This window comes from Microtus pennsylvanicus, chromosome 3 (genome assembly GCF_037038515.1).
Source record: "Microtus pennsylvanicus isolate mMicPen1 chromosome 3, mMicPen1.hap1, whole genome shotgun sequence".
Lineage (NCBI taxonomy): Eukaryota > Metazoa > Chordata > Mammalia > Rodentia > Cricetidae > Microtus > Microtus pennsylvanicus.
Genome location: NC_134581.1, coordinates 99,665,762 through 99,689,479, shown reverse-complemented (window position 1 = coordinate 99,689,479; position 23,718 = coordinate 99,665,762). Strand labels below are relative to the sequence as shown.

General features: G+C 43.3%; 1 protein-coding gene across 2 annotated transcripts in view; it reads right to left on the bottom strand.

Annotated features, from left to right (window-relative positions):
- Positions 1-23,213, bottom strand: part of LOC142846345 (uncharacterized) — a 31,205-nt gene extending 7,992 nt beyond the window's left edge. Inside the window, exons 1-6 of one of the 2 annotated variants that reach the window (XM_075966724.1) lie at positions 22,723-23,213; positions 22,389-22,489; positions 5,502-5,662; positions 3,860-4,014; positions 3,118-3,206; positions 2,199-2,325 (exon numbers count right to left, since the gene is read on the bottom strand). In XM_075966724.1, the coding sequence (XP_075822839.1) occupies positions 2,199-2,325; positions 3,118-3,206; positions 3,860-3,884 (241 nt within the window). In that variant the 5' untranslated portion in view covers positions 3,885-4,014; positions 5,502-5,662; positions 22,389-22,489; positions 22,723-23,213. The remainder of the gene's footprint in view (positions 1-2,198; positions 2,326-3,117; positions 3,207-3,859; positions 4,015-5,501; positions 5,663-22,388; positions 22,490-22,722) is intronic. The other variant, XM_075966725.1, reaches the window with a different exon arrangement.
- Positions 23,214-23,718: the final 505 nt, after the last annotated feature.

Genomic DNA, 23,718 nt, shown 5'->3' with positions numbered 1-23,718 from the left:
CAGTGCTGCTCTGTTCTAGGAAGTTGAATCAAGCTAAACGCCCTTTAATCAATGAAAATGTGGTCCATATAACTATGACAGACATGTTATGTTCTCGGAGCGGAGGCACCCAGATGAGTACACAACCTGGAGCAGCTGTAGAAACCAGGAAAGTAGAAAGGACCCTTGGTAGAGTCAGGCGAGTGGGGCAGTAACAGAAAGAACAGAATTTAGGTGATCTGAAATGGGAAATAAAAAAAAATGGGGGAGGGGCTTTAATTAGGAAGAGGGAGGGAGAATATACAGAAGGAGAGAGGGTAAAATAACAGTAAGGATTTCTGAAAAAGCTTTAAGGAATCATAATATTGACTACCTAAAAATACCCATTGTATACCTAAGTTGGTGTGTATAATATAGGCACACGGTTTAAATGAAGTTTTCCCACCTGAACTGACAATACACCCTCAAATAGCCAAGACCATCTAACAAAAACTCAACATCGGATATGAGAACTTTTGAGTTGTGGAACAGGGTTGTCCAAGAGATTTCAAAAACACTACAGATTATTGTTGCTGCCCTTGGTTGGCCCATAAAGGCAGAAGGTTAAGTCCCAATTGCTGATGACACCAAGCGCCTCAGACACAAGGCCCATGGGCCCTGATCCAGAAACGACTGAATGTCTCCTACGTGAGAACTGGTTTTCATGGTACCAGAAGGTGCCATGCAAGCTTCCAAAGCGGAAGCAAATGAGTCCAACCCAGCTATGATACCTCTGAACCACAACAACAAACAGCGTGGCATGATAACCGTAAGGACAGAAAAGTGACAGAAAAGTGACACGCATACCCTGGAGGTAACATCAGCTCTCTAACTGGCCTTGAGACTCCCTGAGATTAAATCATACCTAATACTGGAAACTGTGGATCCTGCAGAACCTACAGTCACCACTTAGCAAATCAGCATAATCCAACTGTATTCTACATATTTATCTTATATCCCACATATAAGGATAGTCCTCACCCCCAAAGAGACTTCTCTTTGGAAAACAATAACCCATCAAAATGCTGATGTCACAATGGATACAGCTATAAAACAACTCCTGCACCTAAGGTTCAGGAGACATTTCTATATTTTGGAAGAAGAGGATCAGAGACTTTGCTGTAATTATATCTTTTAGTAATGTCAGAAGCTACACCCATAAATTACAGAGAACATGACTTTCTAAATGAGCTGGTCAAGGAGAACTCCAACAGACAGGCTCATATGGGAGGGGCTCAAGGAAGCTCATGAGGTCTCAACCCCACATAGAGAACTACAGACAACCAAGGTATGCTAAGAGGGGAGAAGACCACAGCAATCGGTTACCCAATCAGTAAACCTGAAAACGTAAATATAAGTAAAACTATGCAGACTTTGTAGACTGTAATTATATATTTAGGAATACGCATACACACACCAACAATTAATGAAAAGAGACCATGAATTTGTTGAAGGAGGGTGGGGAGTATACTGGATGGAGGAAGGGGAGAGGAAAGAAAGGGAAAAGAAAAGAACTGCACTGTGGATTATTATGTATCATGGTAAGAATTGTATTTGTTGGAGCTGGGAACATGGCTCGTGATCAAGAGGGTTTGCTGCACAATTACAGGAACCTGAGTTCTGATCTCAGAAACCCACATAACAAGCTGAGCATGGTCTTGAATATGCCTGTAACTACAGTCCTGTGCGGGTGTGCGGGGTAGGCAGGATTGATAGGGCTGAGTAGCTGAAAACACAAGAGCTCTAGTTCAGGGAGAAAGCCTGCCTCAAAAGAATAAGGTAGTGATAGAAGAAAACAACAAATGCCCCCCTCTGGTTTCTGCATGACAGCATGTGCCATGTGCGTGCTTACAAAAAGTCAGTTTTGGGTTGGGTTTTTTGTTTTGTTCTTTCTTTATTAATTTTTTTTTATTATATAGCCCTGGTTTCTCAGCCTGGCCTGGAATTTGTTATATAAACCTTAAAACTCAGAAATCTACCTGTTTCTGCCTCTTCCTCAAGTGCTGGAATTAAAGGTGTGAGTCCCTCCATCCCACCAACACACAAAAGCAGTTTCATTTTAAAAATTGCACCTGTCATTCCATTATACTCATAATTAACACGATCAATTCCTAACACATTAAGAAGCATGCAGTATGTGCCTGTTTCATAAAAGGTAATGAGGAATGTGGCAGCCTTACCTACGGAGGTCAGGTTTTCGTAGTTCTCCAGCATCACCTCTCTGTACAGGTTTCTCTGAGTCAGGTCCAGTAACGTCCACTCATCTTGGGTGAATTCCACAGACACATCATCGAAGGTCACTGAATCCTAAACCATCACACATATGTTGGTTTGAGTCTTGCTAGTACTCAATGGAAAATTAGGAAGGTGGACCTAATACTTATCCATGGTTCTCAAGATCAGCCTCAATCCAGCTGCAGGAATCAATGGCCCCAGGAACTCTCTCTAACCTCACTCTGCTGACCTTCTACTGTCACATGATTTCAGCAGCACTTCCTAAGCATGACTTCTACCAGCACAGCCAGAGAGATGCTCTTCTGGTCCTACTGTCTCACTGCAGTATGTAATAAGTAGATCATCTGAGAAAAGGGTGCTCTTGTCAGTCTTATCATATGCCAGAGCACTCAAGAAAACAAAAAACATATAGGTATCACATGAGGCTCAGGGTTAGTAAGTAGAGGTCTACGACAGGGGAGGAAGGCTGAGACTAGCCAGGACTATTGAGTTCAAGGTTAGGCTATATAGCCAGACCTTAAATAAAACAAAGAAATAAAAAGATTACCTAGTCGATTGGGGATACAGCTCAGTGGTAAAGGATGTGCCTAAAAAGGCTAAAAAGGCTCTGGTTCAATCCCCAGCCAAGCAAACACAGTACGCAGCAATTACAGAAATGTTAGTATGGTTTGCAAGGTAACATGTCACCAATATAAGGCTCTGCTCCCTAGGAAAATCTATCAGACACACTTTAGCCCCTAGGAAAAATGCATTTCCTTTAAATCCTGGAGGGTGAGTCTGTCTAGATTCTAGACTCCAGAAGGAAGAACATCTAGATCACAGATGAAAAATTCTATTTGGTAGAATGATATTCTTTCTTTTTACCTGGTAACAATTTGCCTGGTTGTCAGTCACTGTCTCTTCTACCTCTGTGTTTTCTTCATAGATGTAGATAGGCTCTCTAGAAAGAAGGCCTGATAGGAAAGAAAGACGGCATCAAATCCCAGAGCCATGAAGTCATTTCACTCTAGTATGGCATTCCCCTGTGATCTGCACACTCATCATACCACATAAATACATGTTCCTACCAAGAAATGCCAAAGCACTTCCGTCTCCTCTGGAGTCAGGGAAGCAGGCTAGGAACTGTGCTACCTGCTGAGGAAGGGAGTGTTCTCACTTAGTAGAGAAACTTAAGGTGTGAAAAAAACTGACTCTGGGGCTGGTGAGATGGCACCATCAGGCTAGTCTGAGTGCTCGGACCTGATGCCCAGAGTTTGATCCCAGGATTCCACAACAGAAGGAGAAAATTGACTCCCAAAAAAGTCCTCTGACTTCCACATGTACCCTCACTCACACAAATACATACACACAATAATAATTAAATAAAACAAAAAGTAAAAAGAAAAACATGACTCTAAATTGCCCCTGGTGACAGAACACATGACAATTATACAGCACCTCTTCGGAAAGCATACACACCGGGACCCTAAATCACAGAGCACTATTATGTGACCCATTTCAGCTCTTTGTGAATGAACACACAAGACTACTGAAGCCCTGCCCACTGGACTTTGCTGTACAGGAGAGACCTAAAACAGTCTAAAAAAGAGCTTCAACAAGGACTTACCATGGGACAAATCAATGGCTGCCATCCCGTGATGCTGATGGTGAAATGTGCCTGAACACTCCCTTCCCTGAGGCCAAGATCACTTCGGGACAGCTTATGAATCTAAGTGGACAGAGGCAATCTCCATTCCTCTTAATACAGGGTTATATGGAGTCCTGTTCACATCAATCATTAATCAACAACATCGAACGTCAGTCAGCAAACATCACACAATAGTGCTCACTCTCTGCAGATAATATATGTGAACCCACCAGCAAACATCTACTTACTAACAATAGCCATACTCATTTACATTTATCAGTTTTGTCAGAAGTTGTGCTAGCACCTTTACGTATCTAACTCCCATGTTATCATAACCATCCTACACAGCAGGTATCAGTAGATGTTACCCACACTAAACACCCACATCCAGGCAGCACTAGTCTAGTATTACCTGCTTGGAAATGAACCGAGACTTGATGAAGCTGAGTTTGTCCAGAAAGTTTGATTTCCTATGACCACTATTGATCCCTAACATGACCAAACATGGGCCCACCACAGCACTACTCAGGATTCACTACTCCATATGTAAATGACTACTTCATAGCTACATACTATGACTTAATTTTAAAAAACTAAAACTGAAATGTTTTTAAAAATTAACATGACTGCTATTTGACAACTCTTAAGTATGTCTGGTGCAAGGCCCGATGTCACACACTTGATACTAGCACTTAAGAGGCCAAGGCAGGAAGACCGTAAGTTAGGGCCTCACATAAAGATACCAAGTTAAGAAACAAAAACTGGGGACATAGGGGTGGCGCATGCCTAAATCCCAGCACTCGGGAGGCAGAGGCAGACAGTTCTCTGTGAGTTTGAGGCCAGCCTGACCTTCTTGGACAGCAAGGGCTACACAGAGAAACCCTTTCTCAAAAAAAAAAAAAAAAAAAAAAAAAACCATGTCTCAAAAAATAAAACAAGGGGGGCTGGAGAGATGGCTCAGCGGTTAAGAGCATTGCCTGCTCTTCCAAAGGTCCTGAGTTCAATTCCCAGCAACCACATGGTGGCTCACAACCATCTGTAATAGGGTCTGGTGCTCTCTTCTGGCCTTCAGACATACACACAGAAAGAATATTGTATACATAATAAATAAATATTTATTAAAAAAAAATAAAATAAAACAAGAAGTTTGGAAAACCTTGTCTATTTGAATCTATCTTACTTTTCTTTTCTTTCTTTTTTAAGGAAAGTATCTCATATAGTGTGTTATAAGGGCTGGCCTTGAACTCACCATGCAACTTCTGATCCTTCTACTTCTAACTCACAGCTACTAGAACTGCAGATGTGTCCACCATGTCTGGTTTATGTGGTGCTCGGAACTCAAGGCCTTGTGTATGCTAGCTAAACACTCTATCATGGGGCTACATACCCAGTCTTGTGTAAACTGTAAACTGTACCCAGGGCCTCATGTAACCTAACCACATACTCTACCACTAATCTATACCCCCAGGTTCCAAGTCTTTTAAAACTACTAACCTCATTATCATAAACATAAATCAAATGTCTGGAAAAGAAAGTAAGCATCTAAATTTTCTATTATGTACTAAAATGGTATTTTCAATATACGGGTTAAAAATAAAAACATTATTACAAATAATCTTACCTCTTCTATTTCATTTACTGTAGGTACTGGAAGTTTATTTCAGGTCTGGCTTATTCTTTAATTCTTTCAGCAAATTATTAGGAAGTCCTATTCCTGTGGTAGGCATGAGCAGAGCAGGGAAGGATACAGAAAATATCCTGTTCTGTAAAGATCTAGAAGTCCTATGGGGAAATATAATCATAACATAAGTGCTACAGGGAAAATCAAGCAGGGGAGGAGAAAGTCCTGCATATATATACACAAAGGAAGCACAAAACTGCAAACTGGTTTGGGACAAGATAGCAACACAGAAAGAAAACTAACACTGGCTGCATCATCTTTGACAAGAGATTAGAATAAGAATTGACAGGGATTTTGCTTTTTAAAGGAACTGAGGGCAAGAGAGATGGCTCAGTGGTTAAGAGCACTGCCTGCTCTTCCAGAGGACCTGGGTTCAATTCCCAGCACCCACATGGCAGCTCACACTATCTGCAGAACACACCCAATATTTGCCTCTGACCTCTGCACATACACACACACACCATACACACACACCAACTCAGAGCACATTTCAAGCACTACAGTCTTGGTTGGAAACACTAGAATAATATATATAAAATAATAAATGCCCTTTCCTGTTCATACTGGTACAGAGTCAAGGACTGGCCGGAATCCGCCCAGCTCTTCAGTATGCAGACCTTTTAAAGTAAAGAGTACCAGGTGTTTTAGAAATAAAATAAGTATTAAGTTTGCCTTTTTCTTCTCTATCCAGCCTCCCGCCCAACAGGAAGATGTGGTTGGCCTTGAACACAGTCCTGCCTCTACCTTCTGAGTGCTGGCATAGACTGAAGTCCCTCTTCTCATGATGCTAAACCACTGAAGCTGAATCCCCAGCCAGAGAGGTTGATGTTTTTGTTTTCAAGATTTTTTTTCCATTTCTTCAACAATTTCCTTCATTTTTTCTTTTATTGTTACCTTGCCATATGTATTTTAAAGATTAACACTTTAAAAACACACACAAAAGCCCATGAAAACCAGGTATGATGGGGGAGGCTTTGCAAACCTTTCAAGACAGAAGTAAGAAGACTTCAAAGCCAGTCTGGGCCAAATAGCAATAGTTAAACAAAACAAACCCAGACCTGTAATTCCAGCTACTGGGGCGGCTGAAGCAAAATGACAGGATCAATGATAGGATCAAAGCTCAAAGCTAGCTTGGCTACGAAATGAGTTCAAGGCCAGCCTGGGCAAGTTAGTGGGATCCTGTCTCAAAAAGAGAAAGAGGGCTAAGGATGTAGCTCAGTGACACAGCCCTGCCTAGCACATGTCACACCCCAGGTTCAATTCCCAGTATCCAACCCCCACATACACATAAATAAATAAGGGCCAATGAGATGGCTTGGCAGGCAAAGGTTCTTACTGCTGAATCTTGTGTCCCACATGGGAGACTGAGGGAGCTGACTCCTTACTGCCACATGCACACTGGCGTACGTTCTCTCCCCACAAATGAGATGTTATAGATCCAACAGAACACATCTTACCTAGTGCTCACCAAACCCTAAGAGATCCATAGCCCATTAGCCACCAACAAAATCCACCCTCACAAAATCCCTATGCAGCTTACTCTCTAGTTGATCCCAAACACTAGACTAAATAATGTCCTTAAAAAAATCACACTTAGACTCCAAGGACAAACAGAGCCCACTACAATTATCCCTAGAATCTTGACCTTTGATCCCTTGCTAACCCATGCTGGGGCCTCTCAGATACAGAAAGTAGCAGCGCTCCTTACAGTGGGAAAGACACCCAGTAAAATCAAAGGAACCACAATATCATCTGTGGGTGACTGAGCTGCACTGTCAACTATGGCTCCTGTCTTGGGAGGCCGAACACATGCTTTTAGCTGCCAGGAGCCAATGTTGGGATAGAACGTAAGGCCTCATGCATGGTAGTAAGTATGTTCCCACAATATCCCCAATCATGATGGTATGTTTTGTTGAGATATTATCTTATTCCATAGCCCAAGCATAAGCATACCTCACAACACCCACAAAATAAATGGAAAAATTAATTTTGTAAGTCTTTAAAAAAAAAGCTCTTTTATTTACTTATATATGTGGCTGTATTTGCCTGTGCAGGCATATGTGGAAGCCAGAGATTGCTATTTGGAATCTTCCTCTATGGCTCTTATTTTTTGAGACAGTATTTCTTACTAAATTTAGACCAGACTGTATTCTAGACTGGCAGGGCAGTGGGCTCCAGGAGTCTAGTCTCTGCATCCCTCTGGCACTGGAGTTACAGCCCACATCACCACATCCAACTTATTTTTTTAACATGAGTACTAGGGACTCAAACCCACCCACGTTCCCTGCTTGCAAAGCCATCTCCCCAGCCCTCAGATAGTCTTTTAAATGTGCTTAACACTCAGCTCCACCATCTAAGACCTGCCAGGTGTGATGGTGAATACCTGTATTTCCTGCACAAAGGAGGCTGAGGCAGCCTTGACTACATAGCATGACTGAACCAAAACAAATAATAAATTAATGAATTTTTGAAAAAATTAGAAGGAAGAAATACTACAAGGCTATTAGTGCAAACACACAAAATCTAACAGGACAAATGACAACCATGATCAATATCAAATGTTTCAAGAGAAAATTAGGGCACTGGTCAATATATTGTAAACTGGAGAGTGAGTCTTCATGAGGTCTTCGAGGATCACTCTGTCAGACTGGAGAAATGATGTGAACTGAAGATTTATTCACAGGTGCTAGAGAGAAACACCATACAGAAAAACAGGGAAACACACACAACAAAGGAATTGTAGCAAATTGGAGGACAGCTGAGAGAAAGTGAAGGCCTACAAAAAAGGTTCACGTCGGAAGCACGATTCCTAAAACTGCATGTTCGGAGGCAGGGTTTCAGACTGACGGCTCCAGAAGGCTCTGACCTCATCAGTGTTTCTGTCACTGTGAAGAAACATCCCCACTGAAGTGGCTTGAAGAAAAATGTATTACAGCTCACAGTTCTAGAGTACAGCCGACCCTGGCCAAGTCACGACAGCAGGACCTGAGGCAGTCAGGAAGCAGGCGTGGATAGTGCTGCGCGCGGTACTTTCCTCCCAGTCCAAGACAGAACCATGCTGTCTATTCAGGGTGCCCCCGCCCAAATCTGCCTGATCTCTCCCAGGTATACCCAGAGGCTCATTCCCTGGACAATTTTAGGTACTATCAGGTAGAAAATCAGTATAAACCGTCACAGGCAGCCTTACTGAAAGATGGTAGATATTTCCGGGAGACCCAGCTGGAGGAAGTAGGTCACTGGGGACTCCCTTTGATGGGTGTGTCTTGTCCTTGGCCCCATCCTGTGGTTTTTCCTGTTCTGGCTGCCAAGAGGTACAACACAACCTCCTTCACCACGCTCTTGCATCTTGATGCTCAGTCTCACCTAAAGCCTAAATCCACGGGGCAACAAGATCACGGACTGAAACTTCTAAAACAGTGAGCCTAAATTCATCTTTCCATGAGAGCAATGTTGCACATTTCTCTCGCATTTCTGTCACTGACAAACACAGGAGTCTTTCCTGAGAGTCTGGGTGCAAAAGTTGTGGAGGGATTTAATTGATAATTAGGTCACTATCAGTGGTGGCAATGAAAACAACTTCAGGCACAGACCGTCCTTATCACACTAGTACGTCTGAGAGACTTGCCTGAGGGATACTGAGGCATCAAGAAAGTATGAAGGTTTTACAATGAGCAGCTAGAAGCACTGGCTGCTCCTCCAGTCACTACGTGCTAACCCACACAGTGGCTAACTACTAGCTCTGTAACTCTAGTCCCAGGGGATGAAATAGTCTCTTCTGGTCTCCATGAGCACCATGTATGCGGTGTACAGACATACATGAGGGCAAAACACTGTATACATAAAATAAAGGCTTAAAACAAATGTATAAGCTGTACAGTGGTGGCGCATGCCTTTAATCCAGCATTTGGGAGGCAGAGGCAGGCAGATCTCTGTGAGATCAGGCCAGCCTGATCTATAAGAGTTAGTTCCAGGACAGGCTCCAAAGCTACAGAGAAAATCTACCTTGAAAAAAAAATAATAAAACAGAACAAAATTGTACAACGTGGGGGGGGCGGGGTCTGGAGAGAGGGCTCAGTGGTAAAGAGTGGCTGTTTTTCCTAAGGAACTAGGTTCAATTCCCAGCACCCACATCAGGCAGATCAAAGGAAACATGACACTTTCTTCTGGTCTCTGCAGACATCTGCACTGACATGTACATCTCTACATGTAATTAAAAATAAGCAGAGAATCACAAAAGCCTGGATTACACTCCTAACACTACGTGAACCAGGCACAGCAGGACAAACCTCTAATCCTAGTACTTAGGAGGTAGAGGAAGGAGGATGAGAAAGTCAAGGTCATCCTCAGCTACATAGTTTAAGACTAGTCTGGGCTACATGAAGCATCATCTTTAAAAACTGAAAGTTACATCTTTAAAAACTGAAAGTTACAAAACAAGTTGTGCCTGGAAGCTGAAAAGCAAGATTGACTCTGAGGCCAGCAAGAGGAAAATACGAGATGCTGTCACAAAAAAGGAAAATAGGTACAACTCATTAGCAGAACACTTGCCTAGTATTCTTGAGGCAGAGGATGTCATGATCAGCACCACAAAAATATACAATGAAAGTATACAATAAACTATGCAATGCAGGGACCAAAGAGGGCTCAGAGGTTGAAAGTATTTGCTACTCTTCAGAAGGATCTGGGTTCAATTCCTAGCACCTACATAGCATCCCACAACCATCTGTGACTTTAATTCCAGGGAACTTGACACTCTTCTGGCCTCTGAAAGCACTTCATGCACAGACATACATGCAGGCAAAACACCCATACAAATAAAATTAAAATTTTAATTAAAAAATTAAATGTATTCTTCACAATGTATTTAGTGAAGAATAAGAAAGGTGGTATGGAGGGATCTCTTTGGACCCAACAAAAGTCACACTTTAAGCTTCCAGGACACCCAGGGAAGCATTATGACCACTGGTTGTTCAGAAGACAACCTTTGACCTACTTGAAAACCCTCATTCCGGAGAGATATCTGGAAACAGGGAACTCATTTTTCTAATGAACTTTCAAAAGCATTTGCTGTTGTCACTAAACTCACAACTATTAAAAAACTCAGGGACAATCTACTGTACAACACAAAAGCCATTACCCCACACAATAGAACTGTGTGCTAGAAATACAGGTCTCGACACACCATGTTGTACAACACATCCACTGAACACTACTAACAGGTGAGACAGTGCAGGGTGTGGGTATGAGTATGTGTATGTGACTACACGCAAGACATGTGCACATGCTGAAGCCAGAGGAGAATGAAAGGATGTCCTTTGACCGGTGTATAGACAAATACACGCACACACACAAAATAAGGAAGTCACCTTTGGCTAATGAGTGAGTTCTAGGCTAGCCTGGGATACATGAGACCCTGTCTCCAAAAAATTAATTTTTGTATCCTTAATAAATCCTTGTATAACTTTTCCCAGGTACAGACTACGTAACAACAAATTAAAAGGAGGAATATGCAATATGGCTCAGTAAGGAAGAAACCCAAAAGTAGATGCACATGCCCACTCTCACACATACACAAAGAGAGGGACACACATACAACTCTGGGAGGTGGTGTTTGAGATAGGGTCTCACTATGTAGCCTTGGCTGGCCTGGTACCCACTACGTGGACCAGGGTGGCTTCGAACTCATAGATCTGCTTGCCTGTTCCTGCCCCCAAGCACTGGGATTAAAGGCTACAATGCCTGGCATAAATTAATAATTTTTGAAGAAAGATTTACTTTGCTCAGTTCCTGAGGGATCAGCCAGGGGTGCTTGGTGCACATGCTTGGGCAGAATATCACTGTAGCAGGAGCATCTGGGAGACAAGGTTCTTCACATGTGACAGGCAGGAAGCAGAGCAACACAGTAACAAGAAGCTAAGGCAAGACACAACCCCCAAGAACATGCCCAAGCCTTTCTTCAGTGAGGTCCCATCATATTCCAAATGGTTACAAATGAAAACTTTGAATCCATCAATGGATCAAAGTATTCATTAAGCTGAAACCTTCATAATCTAATCCTCTCTGGAACCACCCTCAGAAATACGCAAGCTGTGCTCATTAGTCGACTGGACATCACTTAATCCAGCCACACGGACAGGCTCCCTTCGTCTTTCCATGAACACAGCAGTTCACGCGCGATTTATGCTTGGCTACATCTCCCTTAACACAACATCCACTATGCTCATCCATGTTGCTGCAAACAACACAGTTTTCTTCATTTTAAACCAGTATACAATCTACTTTTAGGAATTCCAGTTTTAACCAGGCAGTGGTGGCACATGCCTTTAATGCTAGCATTTGGGAGGCAGAGGCAGGAGGAGAGTCTTTTTGAGTCCGAGGCCAGTCTGGTCTTCAGAGTGAGTTCCAGGACAGCCAGGGCTACACAACAAAATCGTTGGGGGGCAGGGGGGAGTCCAGTTTTAAATGACAACTAGGCAAGAAAGCGCAGGCTGTACTGTAAGCTTCTCTGGCATTTAGCTTAGATGACTTTGTAGACCAAGGAAAGCAGGGTACTGTTAACAGTCTCTGACAAGGACCGTGAGCAAAGTCAATGGACAGTTTTCAGGTAACATGGACCAAATCTGTGACACCTTCTGGATGTCAAAAGGAAAATCTTAGCCATGTCATATAATAAATGCTGAATAACCACAAGATATCAATATGCCAAATGGCTAAAATTTCCTAAAATTATTGAGGCACCTGACCCACCAAGCCACATATTTGGTCATGTGACAACAATCTGCCATCAACAGAACAGTACAGAAAACACTGTACTCAAGCTGAGTGTGGCAGTGGTGTACACCTATAACCCAAGCACTCAGGAAGCTGAAGCACAAGAATCGATGCCAGCCTGATGACTACGCCAAGACAAAGAAGACACTAACTGGGCTGATGTGACTCAATGGCAGCATGCTTGCCTAGCATACATGAAGCCTTGTGTCCCTTCCCTAGCACTATAGAAAACCAGGGGTAGAAATACGTGCCTATAGACTCCACACTATGAAGGTAGAGACAGGAGGAGCAGGGGCTAAAGGTCATCCTTAGTGTTCAAGGATGGCCCGGGCTACATGAGACCCAATCTCCACAAAAAGGGAGGAAGAAAAATTACAAAACCCTAAGGTCTGTCACTCCAGCGAGCACAAGTAAACTATGAGAACTTGTGGCAGACTGTGTGATGGACAGCTTAGCACTTGTTTCAGATGTGTTGTTCCCAAACATCAGACAAGACCCACTTCACTTCACCTATCATATCAGCACCACTGGGAAGGAGAGCAAAGAGATAAAGGTCCCACCCAACTCTGGAAAGCTCTATTACCAGAAAAATTATCCCAGTGCTGAGAGCTGAGGAGTATGCCATGCAAGCACAAAAACCTCAGTTCAAATCCCCAGAAATCATGCAAAACCCAGGAGCAGCAACAGCAGCATGAATGTCTGTAATCCAGGGTGCCTACAGGAAGGTGGGAAGTAGAGACAGAAGCAGCCCAGAAACACCAGAAAGCCCACTGGACATAGTGGAAAAACAGACTCAAAACAAGGTAGAAGGCAAGGACCCACAGCTAAGTTTGCCAATCACACACATTCATACATACACACACACTCACCCGTATACATAGATATATACACACGCACTCACACACCCCACACGCACCTACACACCCATATACATAGATATATATACACACACATCACATGCACCAACACACCCATATAACATACATACATACACAAACACATATATATACATATATATACACACACACATAAACAGACACACATGGAGAGTTTTTTAAGTGAATGGATAAAATATATAGTTTTAAAAAAATCCTCTCAGAGCCGGGCAGTGGTGGCGCACGCCTTTAATCCCAGCACTCGGGAGGCAGAGGCAGGCGGATCTCTGTGAGTTCGAGACCAGCCTGGTCCACAAGAGCTAGTTCCAGGACAGGCTCCAAAACCACAGAGAAACCCTGTCTCGAAAAACACACAAAAAAAAATCCTCTCAGTAAAGAACTTCAAACAATGTTTATTATCTGCCTTGCAAGGAGGCCCATCATGAGGAGTTGCCAATCATTCGTCAAGGGTACAAAGACCAAAATGGTGATAAGGACATCTGTATGAGCATGGGGGCCACACTTGTAACTACAACACTTGGATAGCTAAGGAATTCCAGGTCAGCCTGGGCAACACAGTGAAACTGTCTGTCTGTCTGTCTCTGTCTCTCTCTCTCTCTCTCACACACAGAGCAGATTGTGACCTGCTGAATCCCATCGCAGGTGATCTAAGAGAACCCAATCACTGGGTTAAGAATGCACTCAGTGGCACAGAGTGCTCATCTCCCAAGTTCAAGGCCTGGGTCAGCCTCAGCACAGGGTAAAAGCAGACTGAGTTGTTTGCAATGTACCCTGGAATTCCTCCTCCTACTCTAACTAGCCCTTCACCTCCCTGGAGGAGAATCCAGAGAACTTAACCCCTGGGACTCTTGAACACTGACACACCCAAGGGGCTGGAATTGTTCCATGGGTGACAGCCAGAAATCTTCCCTGCCAAGATGAACTGCCAGAGGGACCTAAAGGGACCAGGCAGCTTGAAAATGTCCTTATCATCTTCCGCATATTCCACTTGGGGGATCCCAAGGAACTAGCTGGGTATATTGACAAAGCTCAGAGTTGTGGGCCAGGGAGACAGATCAGCAGGCAAAGGTGCTTTTGCAAGGCCTAATGACCTCTCTGGGAACCACTGGGGAAGAGAAAACTGATTCCTTAAAAGTTGTCCTCTGACCTCCACAGGTAAGCTGAGGAACATCCTCTAGACATACAAAAATAAAATCTAATTCTAAAACACTGTAAGGGTTCCTAATACTAAGTCAATCAAGACATGTATAGATTGCTGACTGAGTAGGTTATGGGGAAACAATTTAAAAACTCCTGGCAGCATCCATGAGATTCCTGTGTCCACACTATAAAAGATATGCTCCTGTGTGTAAAATGGAAGCAAATGCCTTTCCTACCAGTACAATTTGCCAAGTTCTAAACTGGAAAAAAAAACCAAACAGACAAATATGAGTAGCTGCTCTGCAGTAAACAGAAAAAGTCAAAGGCAAGACAAGAATATACATGAACAGACACACACATACTTTTGTCTCTTGTTTTTCATATGTATGTCTCTATGGTTTGCATATGTATATCCATGTTCACACATGGGGCACTGTTATCAGTCAGGGTTCTCTAGAGGAACAGAACTTACAGAATGAATATAAGGAGAAGGTGTGGCCCAGACTAAAGGTAGATAGATCTTTCCCTCCCAACAAGAGCTGGATTAAAGGTGTTTCTTCCTACCTCAAAAGAGCCAGATTAAAAGTGGGTGTTCACACTTCAAATGATTTAATTGAGAAACATAATCCCTTGGGGCTGGAAAGACGGCTCAGTGTTAAGAATACTGACTGCTCTTCCAGGGGACCTGGATTCAATTCCCAGCATCCACATGGCAGATCACAACTGTCTGTAACTACAGTTCCAGGGGATCTGATAGCCTCACACAGACATGCATGTAGGCAAAACACTAATGTACATAAAATAAAATTAAGTAAATATTTTTAAGGAAGGAAGGAACAGAGAGAAAGAGAAAGAACAGAAGGAGGGAGGGGGAGGAAGGAAAGAAGGAAGGAAGGAGGGAGGGAGAGAGACAGACAGACATAAAGGAAGGAAGGAAGGAAGGAAGGAAGGAAGGAAGGAAGGAAGGAAGGAAGGAAGGAGAAAATTCCTTCAAAGGTATACCAAGAAAGAAAGAAAGAAAGAAAGAAAGAAAGAAAGAAAGAAAGAAAGAAAGAAAGAGAGAGAAAGAGAGAAAAATCCTCACAGGTATACCCAGCGGCTTGGGTTTTTATGAATTCCAGATGTAGTTAAGATGACAACCAAGAATTGCCATCACAAACATGCATGTAGGTACAGGTGTGTATGTTAATGAGGCCTGAATTTGATTATAAAGAGTCTTCCTCGGTTGATCTCCATCTTACCGAGAGCTTGCTGATTCAGCTAGTCTAACTGCCAGCTTACTCAAAAGATCCTTTTATCTCTGCCTCCTGAATACTAAAATTATAGACTGGCTGCCACACCCACCCAACATTTATGTAGGCTCTAGGGATCCAAACTCCATTCTCCAGAACCCAGAAAGGGCTTTAACCACTGACCCATCTTCCCAGCCCAAGATTCCATGTTCTAGTACACAGTAGATGTCCCTGGAGTCCCTGGGCAATAGGATCCAAGAACCCTGCAGATCCCAAAATATGCAGATGATAGGTTAAAAAAATCATATTATTTATGTATTACTTATGTATTTCTTGATATGATATCATCACCAGATTACTCACAATATCTAATACAGCTTTTAGAATGTAGCGCCATTGGCAAAGTACTTGCCTATCATGCATGAAGCCCTTGGTTCAATCACTGGACAGCAAAGCACAAGCCAGTATTGGCATATGCCTGTAATCTCAGCATTAGGTGTAGACAGAAGATCAGGAGTTCAAGATTACCCCTGGATATTGAGTTCAAGGCAAGGCTGAGCAACAAGAGAGCCTGACTCAAAGAACAAAACAATAAGCCCTACTATAATATACATGCTATGTGGTTGTTATGCTATATTAAGAAAATAGTGATAAAAAGTCTATACTTATACAATATTGATGCAACCACCGAGTCAGGAAAAGATAGCAGGCCGCTGTAACACCAGCACTTAGGAGGCTGAGGAGGGAGGAGTGCAAGTTCAAGGCTAGCCTAGACTACACGGTGAGTGCCAGGACAGCCTCAGCTATATAGTGCGGCTATTTTCACCCAACATACCTGCACACCCACTCCACCCCAAAAAAACACCTCCTGGGTGTGGTGATGTATGCGTGTAGGCCAGCATGTAGGAAGAGGACAGTGAATGTGAGGCTATTCTGAGCTGCAGAGCAAAAAAAGATGCAACAAATGCCTACATCACATACATCAAACAATGTAACACTTCCTTCTGACATTGAAGGCTGAATCATGACTTTACATGGCATGGTCTCCCCCACAGAACACATGAGTACACATAAAATTGGCTTTAAGCCAAGAATTTTTGCCTTCAGTTCTCTTTTAGATTCAAGGAAAGGTATTCCTCAGATGACACTGGAAATAAGATTGTCACCTGGTCATCTGAGCTGTGTCTAGCACCAAATATCTAATCAAAAGGCAATGGGGCACTAACCCACTGGCTACAGCAATTGTTACCAACTAACAAAGGAAATCTGGAGTCCAATATACTCCCATGGTGCATAAAGTTAACAGAAAGTTACAACTTAAAATAAAACAAAGAAAAGGGGCTGCAGAGATGGCTCAGTGGTAGGGAGTGTGCACTGCTCTTAGAGAATAGGAGTTCAATTCCTAGCACAACTCCAGGGACATCCAACTCCACTGGCCTTTGGAGACACACACACCTAAAAATCTATAAAAAGAGAAAGAGAATGAACATATTCTTTAAGGAAATATGGAAACAACTGAAAAGCAACCACGGTGGGAGGGGGATAAAAGCCAGGGGGTGGCACACATCTGCACTACTAACAACTGGGAATCTGAGGCAGGAGGATAGGAGCTCAAGGCCAGTGTAAGCAACATGGCAGGAACTGCAGTCCTTTCCCACTTTTTTTTTTTATTAAAGATTTCTGTCTCTTCCCTGCCACTGCCTCCCATTTCCCTCCCCCTCCCCCCCCTCCCTCATCAGCCCAAAGAGCAATCAGGGTTCCCTGCCCTGTGGGAAGTCCAAGGACCAAGTAATAACTGTCCAAACATTCAATCTCTCTTCCATTTTTCTTTGCAAACACTGGAAATTAAATGTTTTATTCTCCTTTTTGAAACAAAGTCTCATTATATAGCCCACACTGACCTCATGCTCACAGTCCTACCACTACCAGGTCCACCTTCTAATTCAGCTCTCACTGCCATTTCTGATATTGGGGATGTGCACTGAGAGTCAACCCTCTTTTTTACTTATTTTGAAACAGTCTCACTAAGTTGACTAGGCTGGCATTGAACTCAACATTATAACCCTTGATGGCCTTGAATTTTCAATCTTCTTATCCTACTTCCCAGTAGCTGGGATTACAGGACTGAGTCACCAGTCCTAGCTCTAATTTAATCTCTGGGTAATAACAACTACTCACTCGGAATGTGTCTAAACATGAGGATTAATGAATATGGTTTGTAATAGTGATATCATGTCTACAGGAGACTGTCCTCACTCTGGGGAAGAGTTACAACTTCCTTTGTTATTTTCTTAGCTAGAATATACTTGTTTAATTACTATTAAAAATGTCAAATACACGCAAAAGAGCTGAACAACCCCATTATGGACTGTTGCAGTATGCCTCAAGTTTTCCTTCAACACATGCTTTAGTACGACACTAGTTCTCTCCCCTTCCACCTTTGCTACTTGCTATGTAGCTCAGGCTGCCCCCAGGCTGCACCTGCCTATCTTCCAGGTGTTCATCATCATACTCAGTCATATGAGATTTTAAGCCAGTAGATGTGTTAAATACACTAATAAGTAAGTATACACATATTCTCTTTATTTTTTTAAACAAGTGTTTTCTAATCAAGTCAAATCCATGACTTGACAGAGGCAGGCGTTCTTGTGCGGAGATAAGAAATGTAGCTTAGTAATACAGCACCTGACCAGCATTCACAAGGTTCTGAATTCCAAGGGTAGGAAAAGGAGATGTCAAAGAAACTCATTTGTGTGTGGTATCTATCACTGATTTATTCCTCCAATTAATTTTAAGGTGAGTCTCCCAGAATTTCAGGAATATATACTATAGTCAAGTGTACACAGAACTAGAAATCGAACCCAGGGCAAGCAACCTGTCAGCTGAACCTTATCCCCAGCTCCCACAGTTGTTATTCACTGAATACAATTTTAGATAACAATTGTGAATATTTTCAACAGTATTCACATTTAAGTAATATTTAAATAGTTTTTACTTTTATACTAACACTATAAGGTCAGAATATTCAAACATTTAGCAGATACTACCAACAGCTGGAATTACTTCTTCACTAAATTCTGTCACCAGCGTAATGTGCACAACCTTACAGCTGTATGGGGGAACTCCTCACTAATTTGTTTGTTTGGGTTTTCTGAGACAAGAGCTCACGTAGCCTAGGTTTACCTGGAACTCCGGATGTCAATCAGGCTGGCTAGAACTAGGGATCCTCCTACTTCACCTCCAAAATATTCAGATTACAGGTATTTATTATCATGCCTAGTTTTCCTTTTTTTTTTTTTTTTTTGACTCATTTGACACCATGAACTTTTTTTGCTTGTTTTTCGAGACAGGGTTTCTGTATATAGCTTTGAAGCTTGTCCTGAAACTCACTCTGTAGACCAGGCTGGCCTCAAGCTCACAGAGATCCACCTGCCTCTGCCTCCCAAGCGCTGGGATTAAAAGAGTACACTACCAGCACCCGGCTGACACCATCCATTTTCATTCTGTCCCTTAAATGGCAAATATAGAAAATAACATGGATATTGTCAAGCCAAAGTATAAATATCCCTTGATATTTCCAGCTACACCACACTGGCAGGGGAGTGTTCTGGTCATTTACCCTGGAGGGGTTCCAACTTGCGTTGGTATCTGTAAGCAGTCACACAGGACTGGTTCCTCCTGTAGGTAGAACTAGAACATTCATTCCCCCAGGGAAATTGAGTCCTAGTTTGGACAGGGGAAATCTGAGACAGCCTAAAAACCACTCAAAGAGGATTTGACTGTTTAGGAACAACATTTCCTTTAACTAACACAGGTGAATTTTCTACCCTGTTTTGTTTCATTGTTGTGATTATTTTATAGGTAGGTATGAGTGTTTTGCCTGCGTGCATATCTGTGCACCACTTGTATGCCTGGTGCCCGTCAAGGCCAGAAGAGGGCACTAGATTCTCCTGGAACTGGAGTTACAGACGGTTGTGAGCTGCCATGTGCGTGCTAGAAATCGAACCCCGGTCCTCTGCAAGAGCAGCCAGGGTTCTCAACCACTGAGTCACCTTGTCTATTTAGATAGGGTCTTGCTATATAGCCTTGACTGGCCTCAGACTTGCAGCAATCCTCCTGCCTGTCTCTGACACTCAATTGCTGGAATAAGATTTGTGTACCACCGAAGAAAACGAGTGGAATGATTGTCAAGCCTGAGACTGACTCTTAAGGCTCTCTCCTGCACTGCACGAATATAATTAGTCACTGCCTACCATGCTCTCTACCGCCTACTTCCTTCTCTTTCAACATGGTGAGTCCTACACCCTATCATCTCGCCTCAACTTAAAACTCACTTGTTGGGAATGAATATGATCCAAATACATTAAATGAATTAAAATGAATGCATTAAAATGTCACAATGAAACTCATTATTTTGTACAATGAATATATTCAAGTAAAAAGGTATATGGAACCATTACCATTGTGGGGGGGAGGTGTAAGAGAAGCACAGATGACTGAATGTGTGAAGGCATTTGCCACCAAACCCAAAGGTCTACAGTTCCCTGAGTTCAATTCCCAGACCCACAAAATGGAAGGAAAGAATGGACTCTGGTAGGTTGTCTTCTGACCTCCTCACACACACCACGGCACAAACATGCACTCATGTGGACAAAATAAAACGTAGTTTAAGAACTTAAGTAAGAAGACTGGGGGTGGGGCTGGAGAGATGGCTCAGTGATTAAGAGCATTGCCTGCTCTTCCAGAGGTCCTGAGTTCAATTCCCAGCAACCACATGGTGGCTCACAGCCATCTGTAATGAGGTCTGGTGTCTTCTTCTGGCCGGCAGGCATACACACAGACAGAACATTGTATACATAATAAATAAATAAATATCAAAAAAAAAGAAGACTGGGGGTGCAGCTCAGTGATAGGGCACTTACCAAGTCCAAGGTCCAGGGTTCAGCACCACCCCAAGGCTTTTGTCTCTGGTCCTCTCTCACACACAAATGTGTGCACACAGACGCGCACGCGCACGCACACGCACACAGACGCATGCACACACACATTCACTCACTTTTAATTCTTTTATGTACTCTCATATACCAATAGGATGTATTAACTCAATAGACTATATTAACTTCCAAAACTCTAATCAATTTGTAAATCATTTATTCTGGGTTTTGAGAACAAGCTTAGGCTAGATTTCTTTCCCTCTCCCCTCCCCTTTGTAGTGCTGAGGATGAAGCCCAAGGCCTCAAATATTCTAGGCAAGAGCTTTCCCACTTCACTCACTCAGCCAAAGCATCAATTAGTCTACAAAAAAAAAAAAAAAAAATGAAAATGGAGAAAACTTTTTGCCTTTTTTTGTTTGTTTTTTTTTTTGTTGTTGTTGTTGTTTTCCCCCGAGACAGGGTTTCTCTGTAGCTTTGGAGCCTGTACTGCAGCTCACTCTGTAGACCAGGCTGGCCTGGAACTCAGAGGTCGGCCTTCCTCTGCCTCCCCAGTGGTGGGATTAAATGCACACGTGCATCACCACCAGCCAGCTAGAGAATTTTTTAAACAAACAAAAATGTCTACAAAAACAAACCATCAAAATATACAGAGAAATGGGGGGAAATACACATCTTCTGAAAAATATACAGAGAAATGGGGGGAAATACACATCTTCTGAAAAATATACAGAGAAGTGGGGGGAAATACACATCTTCTGAAAAGTTAGCATAATGAAGAGCATCACTGCTCTAGGTTTAAAGATTCTAAAAGCCATCTGAAATTTTCATTGTAAGAACCTTGAAGAGGGGAACTGAAGACATAGATGACTTATTGGTTATGAGCACATACTGTTCTTCCAGAACCTGAAATCTGGTTCCCAACACCACACCAGGTGTCTCACAACCTCCTGGAACTCCAGCTCCGAGGACCCACGCCTTTTCTGCCATGCTGGGACAGTGCACTCGAAGGCATAAACCCACATCCCATATATAAATATCTAACTTAAAAAAAAATAACTAAAACTTAAATATACTAAATAAACAACAAGAAAAATGCCTTAGAGAGGTCTGGGTTTATAGCTCAGTGCCAGAGAGCTTACCCAACATACACAATGTCCTAGATTCACAAAAACAAAGAAACTTTGAAGAGATCTTAGATGCAAAAACACCCAATTTTATAACAATAAAGAATTCTGATTTCACACAAAGAAGATTTTATTGTTTTTTATTCTTATTGGTTGAGACATTAACTATTAAGGTCTTACTGGGTAGATATCTTCATTTTTTTTAGAAGATGCATTATCCATTCTTTCAAAGTACCATGCCCGAAATTCTCAACTTATTTCAAATAGTTCACCATAAAACGTTTTCTTTTTCCTTGGAAAAAGCCAATCAGTACTAACCTAACAAAGCCTCCATTTTTTAAAGTCTGCAAGGAGGCACAGGCCTACAGCGGTCAGACAATAGCTAACTATTTGGGCTGGGGTGTAGCTCAGCAGGAGCGAGCTTAGCATCATGAGGTCCCGAGTTCCACCTCCAGCATCAAATGAGAGTAACTTGGTAGTCTTACTTTTCTTCGACACAAAGAGACCCGTGTAGGGTCTATGTACGTCTATATTTACATACAGATAAATGCATCCTGCAAGTTACCTTTTTTTAAAATCAGAATGCAATGTGTCTCAGGTAAACAGATGTCCCACAAAAGCGAAATTTTTGGATAAAACATTCCTTTCCACAAACACACACACACACCAAAAGAAAAAAGGGGGGAAAAAAGCAAAAAGAAAAAAAGAGGAAAGGGTTGTCCTCACCCACCTTTCGGCCAAAGCTCGGCTGCAGCAGACAGAATCGCCCCGTCAGAGATCGGAAGATGCAGCGTCTCAAATGTGATGCCAATGGCGGAAAGTCTATTCTTTCTGGGGAGGGAGAGAGAGAAAACAATTCCACAAAGGTTACTTTGCACAGGCTTTAGAAGAAAGGTGGATGCAAACAGCTCAGGGCTGCGTCGTGATGCGCACTCGGGCCGCAGCACCTGGAAGGGCTGCAGAACCCGGAGGACACGCGGCCCCGCGAGCACAGTTCGGCCCACCTTCCCGCCCAGGCCTACCTATTCTTCTCCCTCCCGGTGCCGGACCCCGCACCCGCTCACCGAATTTTCCCCGAGCTGAGAGGAGAGCACCCGAACAAGCGCCGAGAAGGTCTCGGAGCCCCGAGAAAAAGGGGGAGGGCAGCCAGTATGACGTCACTTCCGCTTCCGGCTCGGAGTTATCGGCCACGTTGGATCTCTTCAGGCCAGAGGGAAAAAAGCTTGTTTGTTCTCGCGTCTGGGCAGTCGCACCTTTCTTCGGGTGGGCTCGAAAGGGGAGTTGCGACGGAAAAAGAGCCGAAAAGTAGCCGTGTGAAGCGAGGACTCGAAGGGCGGGGCGAGGGGCGGGCCCAGGCCGGGTGTGCCGCGGTTGATGGCGGACCGGTGGGGCGAGGATGGGGGTGGGGACGCCCGATGGAGATGCTGCTGACAAAAGCTTTTCTGTCGGGCCTCTCCCTCACGCTCGCGGTGCCCTTAGCCATGTTGCATAATCTGCCAGCCCAGGAAAAATGATCCGTCTGGCCCATTCAGCCACTGCTGTTCCCAGACACCTTTCTGTCGGTCTGTCTTTGTGTGCCTGGACACCGTGCTTACACCCAGTCGTTGTTTCCGTTGAGTTTTCAGGATAAAAGTACACGCCCTCCCCCACCCCCACCCCCACCCCCATCCCGGGCTCAATTTGTGGAGCCCCTGCCTAACATGCCGGAAGCCCTGGAATTCATCTCCAGCACGGGGAGATGGTGCACGTCTGTCATCCCAGTACTTGGAAGATAGAACGAGAGATTCAAAGCAATCCTCGCTGCATAGAAAATTCCAAGTCAGCCTAGGATACGTGCAACCCTGTCTCCAAAATCATAAGTAAAAGTGATCTTTTTGTAAATTCTGAGTCTTTTGAACTTCCTTTGTTTTTTTTTCCCTCCATCCGACGTGGCTTGTTTTGACTCTGGGGCGTCGGGGGTGAAGGCGCGCGTGTGGGAGGCGGGAGGGGGAGAGGGTAGGCGCACGTTCGCGGTGTGTGCGTTTGCAGTGTGTGTGTGTGTGTTCCCCATTGAGTCAGGG